Source organism: Capricornis sumatraensis, chromosome 12 (assembly GCF_032405125.1).
Source record: "Capricornis sumatraensis isolate serow.1 chromosome 12, serow.2, whole genome shotgun sequence".
Taxonomy (NCBI): domain Eukaryota; kingdom Metazoa; phylum Chordata; class Mammalia; order Artiodactyla; family Bovidae; genus Capricornis; species Capricornis sumatraensis.
In genome coordinates this window covers 86,240,570-86,261,251 of record NC_091080.1, presented here as the reverse complement: position 1 = coordinate 86,261,251, position 20,682 = coordinate 86,240,570, and the positions used below count along the sequence as shown (strand labels likewise).

The 20,682-nt window shown below is 42.2% G+C and overlaps 1 protein-coding gene across 3 annotated transcripts in view; it reads left to right on the top strand.

Moving 5' to 3' along the window:
• Positions 1 to 20,431, top strand: part of FGF14 (fibroblast growth factor 14) — a 645,238-nt gene extending 624,807 nt beyond the window's left edge. For all 3 annotated transcript variants that reach the window (XM_068984462.1, XM_068984460.1, XM_068984461.1), the window contains 2 exons: positions 18,575 to 18,773; positions 20,295 to 20,431. In XM_068984462.1, the coding sequence (XP_068840563.1) occupies positions 18,575 to 18,773; positions 20,295 to 20,431 (336 nt within the window). The remainder of the gene's footprint in view (positions 1 to 18,574; positions 18,774 to 20,294) is intronic.
• Positions 20,432 to 20,682: the final 251 nt, after the last annotated feature.

Below are 20,682 nucleotides of genomic sequence, written 5' to 3'. Positions count from 1 at the left end.
TCTCATCCTCTGTTGTCCCCTTCAATCTTTCCCAGCATCAGGGTCTTTTCAAATGAGTCACCTCTTCGCATGAGGTGGCCAAAGTACTAGAGTTTCAGCTTCAACATCAGTCTTTCCAATGAACACCCAGGACTGATCTCCTTTAGGATGGACTGGTTGGATCTCCTTGCAGTCCAAGGGACTTTCAAGAATCTTCTCCAAGCACAGTTCAAAAGCATCAATTCTTCAGCACCCAGCTTTCTTTATGGTCCAACCCTCGCATCCATACCTGACTACTGGATCCATACATGACGACATATAATAGTCCTCGGGGATTAATAACCACTAAAAATCTTTCAATTAAACATCAGCATTCAGGGTTATTTGAAAAGTCATCTTAGTAAATATCTTTTTGTTGCATTTAAAGTAAACTCAACTTTTTGCAACACTGAATACAAGTAACATTTATGTATTCTGACTGTTTTACATACTAATTTAATTTTTAATAATTTTTACCAGAAAAGAAAAGCTTAGCATAGCATAATGCCAATTCTATTAAAATATGTAGATTTTACTGATATTTGCTTCTTTTCTCAAACTATTCTAAAGAATGTTTCTAGAGCCCAGGATAGCTATCCTACCAATGAAATCAATTAATCTCATGCAGAAGACCACAGTAATTAAACATGGGTTCTGACATACAAATGATTTTAATTTTCATACACTTCTATAAACCAGAAAAACACTGCCTTATAAAATTAAAAGGATTAAAACACAAAGAAAGGGTTTTATGTGGCATGAGTTCATCTGAATCAGTTTTTATCTTGTATCTAAGTTCACGAGAAGAGATTGTTCTGGAAGACATGTTTCCTTGAAGGAGGGGTGGGTTTTTTTTCTTTTTCTTTTTTTATCATTTTTTATCCTCTCCAAAGAAGAGAACACAGCCTGAAGCGAAAACTTTCTTCTCTGAAAAATAAGCCTGCTGTGACTTCATACTAAAACAGTGTCTCTGTTAATTGCATATGTTTTTATGTACAATTGGTAAGAACTACTCTGCTCTTGTAATTCTCAGGCATTGCAAGTTCGTGCATAATTTTATGTTTAAAATCAGGCATCCTATGTTTAAAATTAGGTATTTCTCCATGAAATAAACAACTCCCACTTTAAAACTATAGAAGGCGTTCTTGAAAATTCTGTGGAGTGTTGTGTAAACATACACTCTTATCACCACCAAAGCCTAAAGATGATGGACCTAAACTCTCATTTGCAAATTGGAGTTGGGGGAAGCACACACGATTTAATCACCTCATGGTGGTGCCTCTCAGACTTGCCTTCCAGTCGTAACTATGACTAAACGATATGACTAGTTTGCCTATTTGTCTATCCCTGTTAAGATTTAACAGCTCCTGTGCGTATAAGAGCAACTCATCAGGCAGCCTTCAATTCTCACCGCAGTTAAAGATTAGATTGGCCAAGTTTGTCTGAATTCCTTGAAAGTTGAAGACTTCGTGTATTTATTTTTAGCTAACCGTTTTGATTCTTCCTATTTAAGGTAAATTTTAAGAGGCAATAAACGGACATAAAGAAAGCTAGCTAGAAGGAAATATACGAAATATACGAAGGAAATATACGAAATATTTCTTTGGAAGGAATGATGCTAAAGCTGAAGCTCCAGTACTTTGGCCACCTCATGCGAAGAGTTGACTCATTGGAAAAGACTCTGATGCTAGGAGGGATTGGGGGCAGGAGGAGAAGGGGACGACAGAGGATGAGATGGCTGGATGGCATCACTGACTCAATGGACGTGAGTCTGAGGGAACTCCGGGAGATGGTGATGAACAGGGAGGCCTGGCGTGCTGCGATTCATGGGGTCGCAAAGAGTCGGACACGACTGAGTGACTGAAATGAACTGAACTGAACTGAACTGAACTGAACTGAGGAGGGTGGGTAGTATGGAGTTTTATCTTTTTGTCTTTTTATACAGTTCATGAGGTTCTCGAGGCAAGCATACCAGGGTGGTTTGCCATTCCCTCCTCAAAGGGATCTTCCCAGCCCAGGGATCGAACCTGTGTCTCTGATGTCTCCTGCATTGGCAGGCAAGTCCTTTATCACTAGCGCCACCTAGGAACGGCGGCGCCTGGTGGGCTGCCGTCTATGGGGTCGCACAGAGTCGGACACGACTGAAGCTACTTAGCAGCAGCAGCAGCAGCAGCCACCTAGGAAGCCCCAATTATATGGTATAAAAGCATTAAAATCATTAAAACAGAGAGGGCAGCAGGGAAAACTATACCCTCTGGGCAGAACTCTTGACAACAAAGAAGGTTCTTCTGGATGCATTGTTTTACCTGATCCATAGTTACCTTGAGGCGGGAGGAGGCAGAGTATTCAGATGGCCCTTGAGTCACCAACCATTTCGCCAGCCGTCTGCCCTGAGATGCTGATTCTTCAGAAAGCAGGGTTCTGGACCAGCCCCTGCCTGCCGGGAGCCTAAGCGATGATCTGGGTTCTTAGACCCTGCAGCTCAGGGATGCAAACAGCCTAAGAGACATACGACTCATCTCTAAGGTGGAATGACCATAGCATTCAGCCTCAAAATGAGACTTTTAAAAAATGAAGCACAGTTGATTTACAATGTTGTGCTAGTTTCTGATGCACAGCAAAATGATTCTGTGATACATGTATTGACTCTTTGTGACCCCATTGACTGTAGCCTGCTAGGCTCCTCAGCCCATGGGATTCCCAGGCAAGAATACTGGAGTGGGTTGCCATTTCCTCTTCCAGGGGATCTTCCCAACAAGGATTGAAACTGTATCTCCTGCACTGGCAGGTAGATTCTTTACCACTGAGCTATGGTTATGACCTTATGGAAAAACCGATTTATATTTTCTTTTCATATTCCCTTCCATTACCTATGGGATATGAAGTATTGTTCCCTGTGCCATTGTATAGAGTAGGACCTTGTTGTTTATCTCTTTTGTATATAGTAGCTTGTATCTGCCAATCCCAGACTCCTAATTTATGCCTCCTCTCCTTCCCCTTTGGTAGCCATAAGTTTGTTGGCTGGAAAACTTTCTCCAGAATCATATCTCCAAATCTCAGATATTCTCAGAGGGATCTGTCAGCAAATGGATTTTTTTCTTTTTCTGAGAAGGTTCTTGTATCTCAATATGATTTCTTCTGAAATGAGGGAATCCCATGAAGGCCATACATATTCAGCCAGTCCCAATACGAATCTAACACAGGGGCTGGCAAACTTATTCTGTAAAGGGCCAGATGAATGTTTTAGGTTTGTGAGTCATACTGTCTCATTTGCTACAAATCAGCTACTAAGCTCAAAAATAGTCAAGGCAATAAGTAAATTAGTGGATTTGGCTGTGTGCTAATAAAACTTTGCCTGGGGACTGCAGTTTGCCCATCACTGATCTAGAGATTTCATTTTTGCTTCTTCAATCTGGATATTCAACCACTGCCCTTGAGAAATGTTAATACAGCATCCTCAATGCATAATTGTAAGTGATTCCTAATGTGGAATTTATTAAGACATTAAAGGGAGAACCTATTTAGAACCTGTAAATCTCTGCCCCTGGACTAAAACCCTCCTCCACTCTGAGTTATCTTTCTTTTTAAGGAGTTTTAGGTTTATAGAAAAAGTAAGCAGAAAGTAGAGTTCCAAGTTACGCCCACCCCTAAAAAGTTTCCCTTATTATTAGCATCTAAGATTACTATAGTACATATTTTATAATTGATGAACTGATATTGGTATACTACTATAAACTAAGGGCTTCCCAGGTGACTCAGTGGTAAAGAATCTGCTTGTCAATGCAGGAGACACAGGAGAAGTGGGTTTGATTCCTGGGTTGGGAAGATCCCCTGGACGAGGAAATGGCAACCTGCTCCACATTCTTGCCTGAGAAATCCCATGGACAGAGGAGCCTCGTGGGCTACACTCAATGTGGCCGCACAAGAGTTGGACACAGCTGAACAACTGAGAATGCAAGCATATAAGCATTATGAGTTAAAGTCCATCGTTTACGTTGGAATTTACTCTTTGTGTTGTACATGCTATGGATATTGGTAAATATAGGACATACACAATGTCATCTAGATAATGTATCATTATCATATCGATAATTTCACTGCCAGTGATCTTTTTACTCTCTCCATAATTTCGCCTCTTCAGGAATGTCATTGAGTTGGAATCATACACTAAGCATCCTTTGCAGATTGGATTCTTTCACTTACTAATAGGCATTTAAGATACCCCAAGACTTGATCATTTCTTTCTATTGCTGAATAATATTCCATTGTGTGTGTTGACTAAAAAAGATGTACCACGTGAAAGTTGTAAGTTAAGTTTTACTTGGGGGCAAAATGAGGACTGCTGCCCAGGAGACAGCATCTCAGACGGTTCTGAGGAACTGCTCCAAAGAGGCAAGGGGGAGGGACATATTTATATGTGATTTAGGTGAAGGGGCAGTTCATGCAATCAAGCACTTATCTTATAAAAAGGTTTTCTGCTAGTTTCGAGGAGCTGATGTCACCATGAAGGCATTTAGTGTTCCTCTAAATATGAGAAAATGCAAGGATTGGGCTCATGAAATCAGTTCCTGAAAATATGTACCTATCTAAAGACCTATTCCACCAGTTTTCCTGGAGCACAAAGAGCCTCATTCTCCACACTGAACTCCCTTCAGGACAAGTTGAAGGTCAGCAGCTGCAGCATCTCAGGATTCAGCCTCCGCAGAGGCAGATGGCAAATGCCCTTGGCAAGCGCCCATGTGTAGTTGACATATGGATTTACCACAGTTTGCTTATACAACCACCTATGGAAAGCCACCTTGGTTGCTCCCCATATTTGGGAATTACAAATAAAGTCTCTATAAACATCTTATGCAGATCTCTGCGAGGATGCAAATTTCAGCTCATCTGGGTAAGATAGCAAGGAACATGGTTGCTGGATCACACGGTCAGTTATCTTTTGAAAACACATTCTCAGGACATCATCTGTTTTCTTGGACATCTCTGGAGCTCATCTTTGCTTATTAGAAAGTCTCAATCCCACGGCGTGGCCAATATGGTTTTCTGTCTTCCAGCTTCACTTCTCCACACAGAGCTTAGCTTCCAGCTACTCTCATCCAGGACCCCTACCTCAAAGAGCTTCTTATAATTTCTAAAATACAGTTCTTTTCCTTCCAAATTGGCTGTTTTTATCTTTCTTCTTCACTTTTACAAACTCTGACTCAGCTTTCAAAATCTAGCTAAATAGCATAACATTAAAAAAGCTTATCCCCTTCTTTGAGGCAGGATTGGCTATTGCATCGTCCACGGGGCTGCAAAGATTAAAGCCAAGAGAGAAGGGGCCAAAGAGGATGAGATGGTTGGATGGCATCACCGACTCAATGGGCATGGGTTTGAGCAAGCTCTGGGAGATAGTGAAGGACAGGGAAGCCTGGCGTGCTGCAATCCATGGGGTTGCAAAGTGTCGGACATGACTTAGCGACTAAATAGCAACAGCAATGGGGTTACAAATGACTGAACAACTGCAAATGACATGCATGCTTCTAGACTCTGCCTCTCAGGCATTCAGCACAACACAGGAAGCTCTGTTTTGTGAAGGCTAATGTAGCTTCTATGCAGAGTACATCATGAGAAACGCTGGGCTGGAAGAAGCACAAGGAATCAAGATGGCTGGGAGAAATATCAATAACCTCAGACATGCAGATGACACCACCCTTATGGCAGAAAGTGAAGAGGAACTAAAAAGCCTCTTGATGAAAGTGAAAGAGTAGAGTGAAAAAGTTGGCTTAAAGCTCAACATTCAGAAAATGAAGATCATGGCATCTGGTCCCATCACTTCATGGGAAATAGATGGGGAAACAGTGGAAACAGTGTCAGACTTTATTTTGGGGGGCTCCAAAATCACTGCAGATGGTGACTGCAGCCATGAAATTAAAAGACACTTACTCCTTGGAAGGAAAGTTATGACCAGCCTACATAGCATATTGAAAAGTAGAGATATTACTTTGCCGATTAAGGTCCGTCTAGTCAAGGCTATGATTTTTCCTGTGGTCGTGTATGGATGTGAGAGTTGGACTGTGAAGAAAGCTGAGCGCTGAAGAACTGATGCTTTTGAAATGTGGTGTTGGAGAAGACTCTTGAGAGTCACTTGGACTGTAAGGAAATCCAACCAGTCCATTCTGAAGGAGATCAGCCCTGGGATTTCTTTGGAAGGAATGATGCTGAAGCTGAAACTCCAGTACTTTGGCCACCTCATATGAAGAGTTGACTCATTGGAAAAGACCCTGATGCTGGGAGGGATTAGGTTCAGGAGGAGAAGGGGATGACAGAGGATGAGATGGCTGGATGGCATCACTGACTCAATGGACGTGAGTCTGAGTGAACTCCAGGAGTTGGTGATGGACAGGGAGGCCTGGCGTGCTGCGATTCATGGGGTCGCAAAGAGTCGGACACGACTGAGCGACTGAACTGAACTGAACTGGATGTAATATTCATCCTCTCTACTAATATGAAAGTGAAACCTTTGAAAGCACACACTGTGACACACCTGCAAACACGTCCTTAGTACCTAAGGTAACTGATTTAAATAAAACATTGTGGAAAGTTACTCTCTAAATACTTGAAATAATATCCTATAAAAGGACAGAAAGCACCATGCAAACTTACGTTATACACAGAAGCTTTGTTTTGCCCAAGAACTACAGTATTTGACCTTTCAAAAACAGCAGTGAACACACACCAAATGTCATCCAGTTCCACAAGCAAAAAACGTACATGTTGTGTTTGACATTCTTTCTCCCTTAGCCTCCATGTACAGTCACAGGGTCCCGACCATTTGACCTCCTAAATATTTCCCCAAACTGCCCTTTTCTCTCTGTCTCCACTGTTGACATCCACGCCTGGTACTGAAGTGAACAGCCAGCATCCTTGAATCCAAACTGGCTCTCTTCTCCATTCTTCACAGTTTCGCCAGAGTGGTCTTTCCAAATCCCTACCTGCCTTTGACATGCTCCTGCATAAAAACTTTTACTGCTCCTCCATTGCTTTTAGGGAAAGCCCCACACTCTTCATGGGACCACCCAGTCTGGCACATGTTTAGCACCCAGAGCCCAGCTCTTACTCCTGTCTCTTTCACACTCTGCACTCCAATTTCAGTTTTAGTTTTGTCCTCGAAAATCTGTGTCTGCTCCTGCCCCAGGCCCTTTGCACGTGATGTCACCCTTACCAGAAATGTACTTTTTAAGTTTTTACTTTTAATGTCCGTTTTTAAAGTGGTTATTGAATTTTTTACAATATTGCTGCTGTTTTATGTTTTGGTTTTCTGGCCACGAGGCACATGTGATCTCAGCTCCCCAGCCAGGGACTGAACTTTCATTCCCTGCACTGGAAGGTGAGGTCTTAACCACCGGACCACCAGGGAAGTCCCTCCAGGAATATTCCTCATCCTGCTTTGTTGTTGTTTAATCATTAAGTCATAGCCCACTCTTGCAACCCCATGGACTGTAGCCCTCAAGGGTCCTCTGTCCATGGGATTTCCCAGCAAGAATACTGAAGTGGGTTGCTATTTCCTTCTCCAGGGGATCTTCCCCACCCAGGGACTGAACCCGAGTCTCCTGAATGCAGGCAGATTCTTTCCTGCTGAAGCCCTTATCCTGCTCTAAGCCTAGCTAACTCACTTAGCTCGGAGTTCAATGTTTTCTCCTTACCCGTTCAGGCTAGGTCAGGCTTGTTTATTATGTGTTCTCACAGAAATAACTCCTTTTCTTGTAAGAATTTCTTATTTGTAATGATATGATCGATAGTGTCACTGTTTCCTCTACTAGACCATCATGCCTTAAGACTACCGATTATATCATTTTTGCTCATAGTTGTATCTCTAGGTCAAGAACAGTGACTGGCCAGAATATAATGCCTAAATTGCATGCATTTATTTATCCAGTTAACAATGAATTTAGACATTATTAAGTGCAGAATAATGGAAACTTGTTACCATGTGTGTTCACAATATTTAAATTTTCAAATTTATTATGTAATATCTAGGACAGAAAGTTTAGCATTTGTACAAAGAGTTGGACATGACTGAGTGACTAACCCTTTCATTTTTCATATGTGTGTGTGTATATGTATATATACATTTTGATCAATTTTAAATAATATCAGTTCAGTTCAGTTCAGTCGTGTCTGACTCTTTGCGACCCCATGAATTGCAGCACGCCTGGCCTCCCTGTCCATCACCAACTCCTGGAGTTCACCCAAACTCACGTCCATTGAGTCCGTGATGCCATCCAGCCATCTCATCCTTGGTCGCCCCCTTCTCCTCCTGCCCCAAATCCCTCCCAGCATCAGGGTCTTTTCCAATGAGTCAAATTTTCACATGAGGTAGCCAAAGTACTGGAGCTTCAGCTTTAGCATCATTCCTTCCAAAGAAATCCCAGGGCTGATCTCCTTCAGAATGGACTGGTTGGATCTCCTTGCAGTCCAAGGGACTCTCAAGAGTCTTCTCCAACACCACAGTTCAAAAGCATCAATTCTTCAGTGCTCAGCCTTCTTCACAGTCCAACTCTCACATCCATACAAGACCACTGGAAAAACCATAGCCTTGACTAGACGGACCTTTGTAGGCAAAGTAATGTCTCTGCTTTTGAATATGCTATCTAGGTTGGTCATAACTTTCCTTCCAAGGAGTAAGCGTCTTTTAATTTCATGGCTGCAGTCACCATCTGCAGTGATTTTGGAGCCCCCCAAAATAAAGTCTGACACTGTTTCCACTGTTTCCCCATCTATTTCCCATGAAGTGATGGGACCGGATGCCATGATCTTCGTTTTCTGAATGTTGAGCTTTAAGCCAACTTTTTCACTCTCCACTTTCACTTTCATCAAGAGGCTTTTTAGTTCCTCTTCACTTTCTGCCATAAGGGTGGTGTCATCTTCATATCTGAGGTTATTGATATTTCTCCTGGCAGTCTTGATTCCAGCTTGTGCTTCTTCCAGTCCAGCGTTTCTCATGATGTACTCTGCATAGAAGTTAAATAAGCAGGGTGACAATATACAGCCTTGATGTACTCCTTTTCCTATTTGGAACCAATCTGTTGTTCCATGTCCAGTTCTAACTGCTGCTTCCTGACCTGCATATAGGTTTCTCAAGAGGCAGGTCAGGTGGTTTGGTATTCGCATCTCTTGAAGAATTTTCCACAGTTTCTTGTGATCCACACAGTCAAAGGCTTTGGCATAGTCAATAAAGCAGAAATAGATGTTTTTCTGGAACTCTCTTGCTTTTTCGATGATCCAGCGGATGTTGGCAATTTGATCTCTCGTTCCTCTGCCTTTCCTAAAACCAGCTTGAACATCTGGAGGTTCACGGTTCACATATTGCTGAAGCCTGGCTTGGAGAATTTTGAGCATTACTTTACTAGCATGTGAGATGAGTGCAATTGTGTGGTAGTTTGAGCATTCTTTGGCATTGCCTTTCTTTGGGATTGGAATGAAACCTGACCTTTTCCATTATTCCCATTTCCTAGTGTCATACTCTCAATCAACAACCTGGAAAGTAAAACAATTTACTTTTGCCCATAAAATTCATCATATAACATGAAAATAACTCAGTGCTAATTATATAATTAAACCCACAGCAGGATTGAGCTTCGTGGTGTTGCCTTCATCTGGGTAAAGTCGTTTAGCCAATAGGCTGACATTTTCCTCTCGTTGGTCGCTCTCACAAAGTGTGGCTCTTTTCTCACCTCTTTTCTGACTCTCCTGACCCTTCTCTTCAGTGGTGTTTATCTGCCCTTTTGTGTATCCTTTGGAATTATCAACCAACTTGCAACCAGAGTCTGGGGACTCATGGCCAGTGTGTTTCCAGCTAATAGTATAAAAGCAAAGGAAAACAATCTTTGGGTTTTCATTTCAGCACCACATGAGCTCCCTCTGTGTTCCACACATTCATGTTGATGATGGTTCTTTTTCCTTTTTTTTAGTGTTGGTAGTTTTTTATTACTGACCTCTTTTATTCCAGTAAGATGATTTATTTGATATTCTGGGTGCGGGGGAAACCCCTTACCTTTGGCTCATATTTTCAATGTTGTTGTTTTTAATAAATATTGCTCAGTAGCAGCAGTATGTACACAAATTATCATACAAATAGACATGAAAGCATCTTCATCCATTGCTTATGAGGACCTAAGCCCTCAGAGTCTTAAAATCATCACCTCTGACATGAGATCATGGTATTCTCCTCAAATCATTTTTAACTGTACTGTTGAATCAAACAAAATATATGTGAGTGGGCTCTAAAAATCATAAAGCTCAATACAGGTTAATATTTTTCAACAGATATAACATTTTAGGAGTATTTCAGAACCTACTTCTAGTTCATTTTTCTATGGAAGCTTGTATTTTATAGGTTGGATAAATGATACTTTTGATTATTTGTGTGGTTTGGTTTTTATTTATGCGAGTGGTTTTTGACTGAGCATTTTTATTGGGAAAAATCCACAATGCAAACACACACAAAAAGTTTTATGGGAAGGTCTAACTTAAAGTGGAGCTTAAAGGAAAGAAAGTAGAAAAAGCTTGCAGAGGCATGTACAACTGTTTTTTCAATCATTCCGTGGCTGGGGAAGGTGTATATGCCTTGGGTGAAGAGGAGAAGAGATTCATTTTAAGTATTCCCCTGTATTTTGTTGTTGTTGTTGTTGTTTTTAACTCTTTTATTCTACTTTTTCCCCCCTTAACAATTATACCCTAAGACATGTGACTCTTCTGCCAAAGTGATAGCATGTATCAGTTATTAGTATTTTCCGTTTATATTTGTTTTCCCCCGTAGTTACACGTAGATAAAGAGTAGCTGAATAAGGTACATTTTAAAAATAATCTTGCCTGTTTGGTTTTGACTCTGCTGGATCTTCATTGCCCTGCAGGTCTTCCTCTAGCTGCGTTGAGCGGGGACTGCTCTCTGGTTGTGGTGTTTGGGCTTCTCATTTCGGTGGCTACTCTTGAGGAGCATGGGCTCTAGGGTGCTTGGGCTTCCGTAGTTGCAGTCCTGGCCTCTAAAACACTGGCTCAACACCGCAACACTGGCTCCATTGCAGTGCACAGACTTGGTTGCTCCGAGGCATGTGGGATCTTCCTGGAAGGGGATCGAACCCATGTCTCCTGCATTGGCAGGTGAATTCTTTACCACTGAGCCACCAAGAAAGCCCTAAGGTATATATTTCCTGTGTTCTCACTGAGTAAATAATGATCTGTATGAGTTATCAGTTCCTTAATGATACCAGGTAGCCACCAATGACCGTGGAAGTAGGATAGAACAATTAAATGTGTAATTAATGCTTGTGCATCCAGAGTCACATGGAGCTGGGCTAGGTGGCTCTGTCGATGTTGGTAGGATCTGATCACTTGTCTGGAAACAGGCTACTTTAAGTTGGGCAACTTGGCTATCGTCCATGTGTCCCTCCTCCAGCAGGCAAGCCCAGCGTGCTCTCGGCACAGTGGAGAGACTGAGAGGGCAAACCCAATTGAACACGCGCCTGACAAGCCTCTGCCCTCTCCCCCTTAGCTCACAGTGAGAAGACAAGTCAAATGACATGCTGAAGACCTTTGATTCAGGGGAGGGTGAAGAATTCAGCCCATTTTTGCAACTGATCACATTGATATATGGCAAAGACCATCACACTATTGTAAAGTAATTATCCTACAATTAAAAGCAAACTATAAATTAAAAAAAAACTAAATTAAAAAATGATTAAACTTGTAAATAAAGTACCTCTCCTCAGTTGAATGATAAATGGATAGGAATAGCTAAATTAGTCATCTTGATGAAAATAAATGTACTTGGGCAAATTGCTTAACCCCTCTGGGCTCCGTTTCTTCATTTCTAAAATGAGGGTACTAATAGTACCAATCTCATAGATTATAGTGTGGGTTACTTGATTAGGTGAATGTATAGAAGAGTCCTTGGAACAGAATTATACACAAGTTAAGTGTTATCTGTAATTCTGTATACTCTGTCTCTCAGTCGTGTCCGACTGTTTGTGACCCTGTGGACTGTAGCCCACCATGCTCCTCTGTCCATGGAATTCTCCAGGCAAGAATACTGGACTGAGTTGCTATTTCCTTCTCCAGGGGCTCTTCCTGACCCAGGGATCAAACCTGTGTCTCCTGCATTGGCAGGCAGATTCTTTACCACTAGCACCAACTGGGAAGCCCTGTGTTATTAACACAATAATGACATTGTTAGTAGTATTATTAGGCATCCATTTTTAAGCGATAACAAATTGTGAGAATGGTATATGGTTGGGTTAATACTTCTTTAAGCATATTTATTTTGTGGTAGTTTTGCTAATATTTATAGCACTGATACCATCTGTTCATGTTGCAAGCATTATTATTTTAGGAATTTATTCATGTCTATATTATGGAGAAAACAGATTTAACATTATAGAACCAGTTCCCACATATTTTAATTACAATCTTAAAGCTTCTTATTTAAAGATACACTGTAAATATATTTGTTTCCATTTTCTTGCTTTAATAAATTTTTATTCTAATCATAAAAATAATAGCAAGCTTATGAATAATGCCAATTTAAAGATTGAGGGCAGGAGGAGAAGGGGACGACAGAGGATGAGATGGTTGGATGGCATCACCAACTCAATGGACATGGGTTTGGGTGGACTCCAGGAGCTGGTTATGGACAGGGCGGCCTGGCGTGCTGCAGTTCATGGGGTCGCAAAGAGTCAGTCATGACTGAGCGACTGAACTGAATCAATATTTATTAAAATTTCACGATCATTTATTAATTTGTTCTGTATAGTAACAGGAGGGCTTCCCTGCTGGCTCATTGGTAAAAAAATTTGCCTGCCAATGCAGGAGACTGAGATTTGATCCCTGGGTCAGGAAGATCCCCAGGAGAAGGAAATAGCAACCCACTCCAGTATTCTTACTTGGTGAATCCCATGGAGAGAGGAGCCTGGTGGGCTACAGTCCACAGAGTTGGAAAGAGTCAGACACGACTTAGTGACTGAGCAACAAAACAACAGTTTTTAATATAGTCAGAGATAAAAACAAAAGAGAGGCAGGAACTCAATGGATTGCGGACTATGACATAGCCAAGCACTTTCACAGGAAGCCCGGACCCAAAACGTACCATAAAGGCTTTTCCAGGGCTGAAACACTGATGAAAATACTGATTCAAATGGTCTGCATTTGTATATATGAAAATAAGTGCAATCCAGACTTCATTTCGAAATATTCGCAACTAGCTTAATGACCCCTCCCTCAATTCCCTCGGTTGGAAAGTCCTCGAAATTTACCTTTAGATGAGAGTTGGCAAAATTTTTTAGCCAAGGACCATTCAGTAAATACTGCAGTTTTTGCAGGTCGTGCAATCTCAAGTCTCCTCTGAACTTTGCAGCACCAATTTGGCCCATGGACTGTAGTTTGCCAACCACTGAGTCAGATTCTCAAGGTTACTGTTAGCTATTAGGTTATGATTATGCTGAGTTATCTGGGTTTATTGCTTATTCATTGGTTACAAATTGTGGAGCCTGGGTCCTCTATTTCCCCCCACCCCTTTCTCTCATTCTGATGGGAGAAGCCTAGCTTGCTGCATGCAAATGGCCCATCACGGTATTTTCCTAAACAAAGACGTTTCCCTCCAAAGAGGAATTCTGCTGCTACTGTTAAGATAATAAGTACACCACAGATGGTGCTTTCCTTTCAAAACAAGCACAACAGAAAAGGAGATATGAAATTTTGTTTCATTGTTGTGTTTTTTCTCTTCTGTGATTCGATGATTTCGTTTGGCAAAGTTACAGATTAATATTTAAGCTCCTGCTGGGACTCTATCGCTGTTGATTTTTGCTGTGGCAGTGTTGGTGGCTCTAAATATAGTCTGGAAGGAGGAGAAAAAGACATACCAAACTCCTTATCTATTTCATTTTGGCAGTTTCAAAGAGTTTATAGCTGAGCTTAGACTTAAATACGTCTTCTCATATTATCATTGCCATCTGTAGAATGTCTCACTGGCACAATCTTGGTATTGCTCAATCGTTTAAAAACCATCCATCAGGTTAGGGCTGTATTGACAAGCCTCCTGGGGTTCCTTCCTTCCTGAGCTCTTCTTTTGCCGGTCCACACTGGGGGTCTCAAATTGATGTGCTCAGGGGGCATCTCAGATCCTTGATACACACTATACTGAAAAACAAAAGCAGGAACAAGCAAACAGTTGCCAACATACACAGGAGATTTTTATCCAGAAATCCAGGGTTTTTTATCCCTTGAAAACCAGATCACTAAAGATCTAAGGCTTTTGTTTTCCAATGAGAACTGTCATCTTTCCTGCCACTCCGTCTGTCTGCTCAACCCCGAGACTAAGGGAGGGGCATTTACCCTCACATGTGCTCTGCTGGGCTGGACCCAGCAGGCCTGCAAGTGTTGTACTTGATCAGCTTCAAGATCTAAGAAAGAGTCCAGAGTCAGCAATGGTGTCGCTCAGTTCCTCCAACCATCCTGTTATTCTATGATTATTTACTTAGTTATTTATTATTTATTTTTGGCTGTGCTGGGTCTTCGTTGCTACATGGACTTTCCCTAGTTACTGCAAGTGAGGGCTACTCTTTGTTGCGGGCGCATGGGCTCCTCATTGAGGTGGCTTCTCTTGTTCTGGAGCTCAGGCTTTAGCTGCTTGAGCTGCAGTAATTGTGGTGCAGAGGCTTAGTTGCTCTATGCCATGTGGGATCTTCCTGGACCAGGGATAGGACCTGTGTCCCCTGCACTGGCAGGTGGATTCTTAATCACTGGACCACCAGGGAAGTTCCTTATCCTGTGATTTTTGTATCCATTTTACAGATGAGAATACTGAAGCCCAGAGATTAAGTAACTTTCCCAAGGACACCCAGCAAGGAAGGAGTAGGGTCAGGGTTGACGCCAGGCGGTCTGGATCCACAGATGTTGTTCACCATTATTCTATCTCCCATTTGCAAATTAAAAGTATATTTGTCCCTTATGAGTAGTTACCAATCTCAGTTTCCATTAATCCTACCAGTTCTCCTGAGAATGAGGGGGGTTGTTTTCAACTCCAGTATTTCATGAGCAGATTAACTTCTCTGAAAGTCTAGCAAAGAGCATTAGACAATAGTAGCCTTAAATGTAGTGTGTGTGTGCATGTGAGTATGTGTATACACAGTAATTATTTAACCAAGAATAAAGAAGGGTGAAAAAGTACCAACCAGTCTCTACCAGCACAACTGCCTGAAAGCTTTGGCTCTAATGTGGAAGACTGAATCACCTCCCTGTGAAGTCACTGCCACAGCTTGCATAAAGGATGTGTTATTGACTTCCTTGGAGTCCTAAGATGCAAACATTGTATCTAAAAAGACAGTGTAAGAGGTATGCTAAGGTGCGTGCTAAGTCACTTTAATCGTGTCTGACTCTGTGTGACCCTATGGACTGTAGCCCACCAGGCTCCTCTGTCCATGGGATTCCCCAGGCAAGAATACTAGAGTAGGCTGCGACGCCCTCCTCCAGGGGATCTTCCCAACCTAGGAGTTGAACCTATGTCTCCTGTGTCTCCTGCATTGGCAGGCGGGTTCTTTACCACTAGCACCACCATACTGAGGAACACTCTGAGAATAAACAACTTCTTCTGAGTCAAGGGTCTTCATTATCTTTCATATTCAACTTCGTCAATTTAGAGTAGAAACCATACATTTCTAACTGCCATTGCAAGGCAAGCAGCATCCTCCATATTTCATACATCACAGCAGTAGGGATCGGATCCATGTAAGGAAGGGTTGACTACTCTGTGGACCTGCATTTCAAAAGCTGGAGGTCAGTCTTCCTGGAGATTAAGATCAGTCTTCTATGATCGTCTTAATAAGGAAAGACTCTGGGTGGACACCCAGTATCTTAGCCAGCAGGTGCCAGCTCCTCTCCCTGCCTGAATGATCAACTTGGTCAGCCTTTACCAAACCCACTCCCAGTTGATACTAAGACGGATTTTTAACAATAAAACCTGCTTTAGGTTTTATTTTTATGCTTGGACGCCTTGAAAGTGAAGTGAAAGAGTTAGTCGCTCAGTCGTGTCCAGCTCTTTGCAACTCCATGGGCTGTAGTCCACCTGACTTCTGTGTCCATGGAATTCTCCAGGCAAGAATACTGGAGTGGGTTGCCCTTCCCTTCTCCAGGCAATCTTCCTGACCCAGGGATTGAAACTGGGTCTCCTGCATTGCAGGTAGATTCTTTACCCTCTGAGTCACCAGGGAAGCCCTTTGGATGCCTTGGCTTGTCTCAGTAAAATGACAAAGGACATGCCAAATTCTAATCTGTTTGTCCCAGAAGATCCATGTTCAACCAATATTATATTTATTAATATTTTGAGGATAAGCCAGATTTAGAACATTCCATTTTATTTTCCTTACCTCACCACAAATGTGTGAACTTGAACCCTTTTATCAGTCTTTCTTCTGTTCAGGGCCTGGAGATTGACTTGCCAAGGTTATCACTTACTAGTGAGAGAACTAATAGGAAATTTGGAGAAATAAAACTTAGTGGAAGACCAGAACATTTATTCAGATGGTACCTTATTCAAATGGGGGCTACATAAATTCCTTTGGGAGGGGCTAAACCTATCTTTCTGCTATTTTAATCTCATCAAATTAATCACTGGAGCTGTCATCTTTGTCATGAGAAGCATCTGCCATTAACAAAACCTGTTCCCCTTGGAAAACAATTTAACTTTCATTGAATTAAAGTTATGGCGCACTCTGGATAAATCGTATGCTGCAAGAGACACCACTTGATAATTAACACTCTCATGGGAAATACTTAAAGACCATTTCTACAGGAAACAAGGTCATACCCCTTATTATGGTTAGCATAATTTTAACTCTTAAAGGTTTTATTTTTTTAGATCCTAAATGATGTGTTTTTCTGAATGGGTATAGAAAATAACTTCTTTAAAAGAAAACAAAGTTACCATTTTTCAGCAGTCATAAAAATCTACTAAGGTGAAAAAAAATTTAAATATGTGATATTTTCAAAAAGATAATGACAGTAAAGGTCTACTTTGCATCTGTATTTCATAAAAATGGAATAGCACAGTATTGAGCCTATATAAAATAGCCACAAAAGCTAGTTAAGTGACTTCCATGATATGCAACTAGGAAGGTGGAGTTTTAAAATGATTTTTCAAAGAAGTCTATCAGAAATGCTTTTGTAGGTTAACTTCTAGAAGTATGTAAAACTCAACTATGAATATTTGTAATATTAATAATTTTAAAGTAGCAACTGATGTAGATCTTGGTGTTGAAAGTCATGTTAACTCATTGTGCTGTTTCAAAATAGGTGGGGTGGAATTTAGTCATAACAGCTATTGATGGTTCTCTTGAAGAGTTCCAGGGGGGCTCCAGACCATGACCCCTGGCCTCAGCTTCAGGGGCTAGTTTGTGTGCCAACTGATTGTCAGGGGGTTAGTTTTAGGTGTCAGTTTGTCTCTTTGTAGGTAAAACATGTCATCCTGTAATAGAGGTGATCCAGTGAACAACTGGAAACTGTTAGATTATCATGTAATAATAATTCCTACAGAAATATTGAAAATAGGTTAGCAAATACCTTCAACAAATCTTTTAGAGGTTTGGCCAAACAGTTCGTTTGGGTTTTTCCATAAGATGTTACAGAAAAACCTTAAGTAACCTCTTGACCAACCCAATATTATTATTATTTTTTAAATTTATTGTGAATACAGGGTGCTGGACTTCCCAGGTGGCACTAGTGGTAAAAAGCCCGCCTGAAAATGCAGGAGACAAAGGAGATACGGGTTTGCCCCCTGGGTCTGGAAGACCACCTGGAGGAAGGCATGGCAACCCACTCCAGTAATCTTGCCTGGAGAATCCCAGGGACAGAGGAGCCTGGCGGGCTACAGTCCATGGGGTCCCACATAGTTGGAACGACTGAAGCAACTTAGCACAAAGGCATGCACAGGGTGGTACTTTATCGTGCTGTTTCTGGTTATACCCTGCTTGAATTGCATCCTGTTCAACCGAATACTATTGCTCCTGTCTTCTATTTTCTATTTAGAGGACATCCATAATTTTGCCTATATACATAAATACATACATACATGAATGTGTGCTAAGTCAGTTCAGTTGTGTCCGACTCTTTGCGACCCTATGGACTGTAGCCACCCAGGCGTCTCTGTCCATGGGATTCTCTTGGAAAGAATCCTGGAGTGGGTTGCCATTTCCTTCTCTATGGGATCTTCCCAACCCAGGGATCGAACCTACGTTTCTTACTTCTCCTCCATTGGCATTGGCAGGCCGGTTTTCCACCAGTAACGCCACCTGCGAAGCCCCATACATATGTACATATATATATTTTTTTCCCCCAAAGTAGCAGCTTCTTCTCAACACATTGTATGTTGATAAAAGTTAACACCTATAGGAAGAGGAACATCTGGTCATCCATGCCCGAGTGCTGCCTGGTTGGCTATCCTAGACGAGTTTCTGCAAGAAGGAAGAGGAAACACAAGGAAGCTCCCACCCCTTCCTCTAACCTTCATTTCTTCCTTTTCTCTCAACAGGAACTTTTTACCCCTGAGTGCAAGTTTAAAGAATCTGTTTTTGAAAACTATTATGTAATCTACTCATCTATGCTGTACAGACAACAGGAATCTGGCAGAGCCTGGTTTTTGGGATTGAATAAAGAAGGGCAAGTTATGAAAGGAAACAGAGTAAAGAAAACCAAACCAGCAGCTCATTTTCTACCCAAGCCATTGGAAGGTGAGTGTCATGTGCGCATTATCCTGATCAGATGTATTACATGTTTATCTTCCACATCCATGACTCTGCCATGGCCACAAGGGAACCTCGTGGAAGGCTGGAAATATCTCTCACCTTGCTCTGGGTGGTGGCCCCACAGGTGTCTACTTATATTGTGCATTTAAGATTTGTATACGTTACTGTATATATGTGTATGTGTGTATATATGCATATGGTGGTTCATCCTAATGAAACAGAAGGTATCTTCATAAAACATCAGATTTCAAAACCCTAAAAGCAGGTTGGGCAGCTCTAATTCACTTGTGTTTCTGATGGCAGAAGATTTTAAGTCAGTTCGTTCTCCCTAAGCACCAGTCAGTCTGAAAGTTCCTTTCCCAGGATTCCCTAGGTTCCTTTTCTAACAAAACCACACGAACTATTGGAATCAGTGATGTCACCAGATACTACTCAATTCCTTGGAGCCTCCTGGGATGTCAGTCCCAGTGATCTTCTTGCCATTCGGCACATCTACCTTGCTGCTACTGCTGCTGCTAAGTCGCTTTAGTTGTGTCCGACGCTGCGCGAACCCATAGATGGCAACCCACCAGGCTCCCCTGTCCCTGGGATTCTCCAGGCAAGAACACTGGAGTGGGTTGCCATTTCCTTCTCCAATGCATGAAAGTGAAAAGTGAAAGAGAAGTCCCTCAGTCATATTCGACTCTTAGTGACCCCATGGACTGCAGCCTACCAGGCTCCTCCGTCCAGGGGATTCTCCAGGCAAGAGTACTGCAGTGGGGTGTCATTGCCTTCTCCGACATCTGCCTTATAGGATATTAATTACAGATATTCAGTATTACATTTGAAAATGAGGCATAAAAATATAAAGCACCTCACACTTACCTTCAGTTATTTAAGGGGTCTGTGCTTGACTGGCAGGAGAGAAAATCTAAACAATGAGCTCCAGAAGGTTCTGGCTTTACCTGTTGCTTTGTATGGCTTTGAAGCTGACATAGCGTGATCATGTTGCTTTTTAATCACTTGAGAGTTTGAATTTAATGACCTAAAGACCTAGACTGGAGAAGATGAATGTCCATGTGTTGACAGCATGTAGGGTCGACATGACTGAAGTGACTTAGCAGCAGCAGCAGTGAGAGGAAGGTCTGACTATTTCTCGCTGAACAAAGAGAACTGGATTAAATGCTTGCCATTCTCATATACTTTCTGTGGCATGTGTGTGTGTGTGTGTGTGTGTGTGTGTGTGTGTGTGTGTGTGTGTCTATGGCCCCCATTTAAACCTTCTCTCCTCGACAAAAATCCAGGCACACCGACGTGCACGGTTTGGAGACACAAAACCGGAAAATGCAAAAGGAAGTCATGCTTTCTGTTCAGGGGCTGGTTTTTACTGCTTTAAAACAGGAATTCCCTCTAGATGGGGTTACTCGACTTCCGGGAAAAAAGACTGGGCCTCCAGCGGAGGTCTGTGCGTGAACCTAACCAGGTAACATCTCCTTTTCTGCCCTCCTCCCCCGTCCCCATCACTAGTTGCCATGTACCGAGAACCGTCTTTGCATGACGTCGGAGAAACGGTCCCGAAGGCCGGGGTGACGCCGAGTAAAAGCACGAGCGCGTCGGCCATCATGAATGGAGGCAAACCAGTCAACAAAAGTAAGACGACATAGCCAGACCCTCACAGGTGTTGTGACTGACTCGCCCCCGAGCGCCGTTGAGCCATTTATCCCGGCCAGACCCTCCCGCTTCCTCCGGGGGCCCAGGAGCCGCTGGGGGTAGGCTGCTCCCCGCTGGCCCGAACTCCTTGGTTGCAAGTGGATAAATCTCAACGCGTTGCGCCCCCCGACAAGAAGACACCTGGACAACCAGCTCAACTCAGACCATGGAATGCCCTACCAGATATGGAATGCCTTTTTAATAT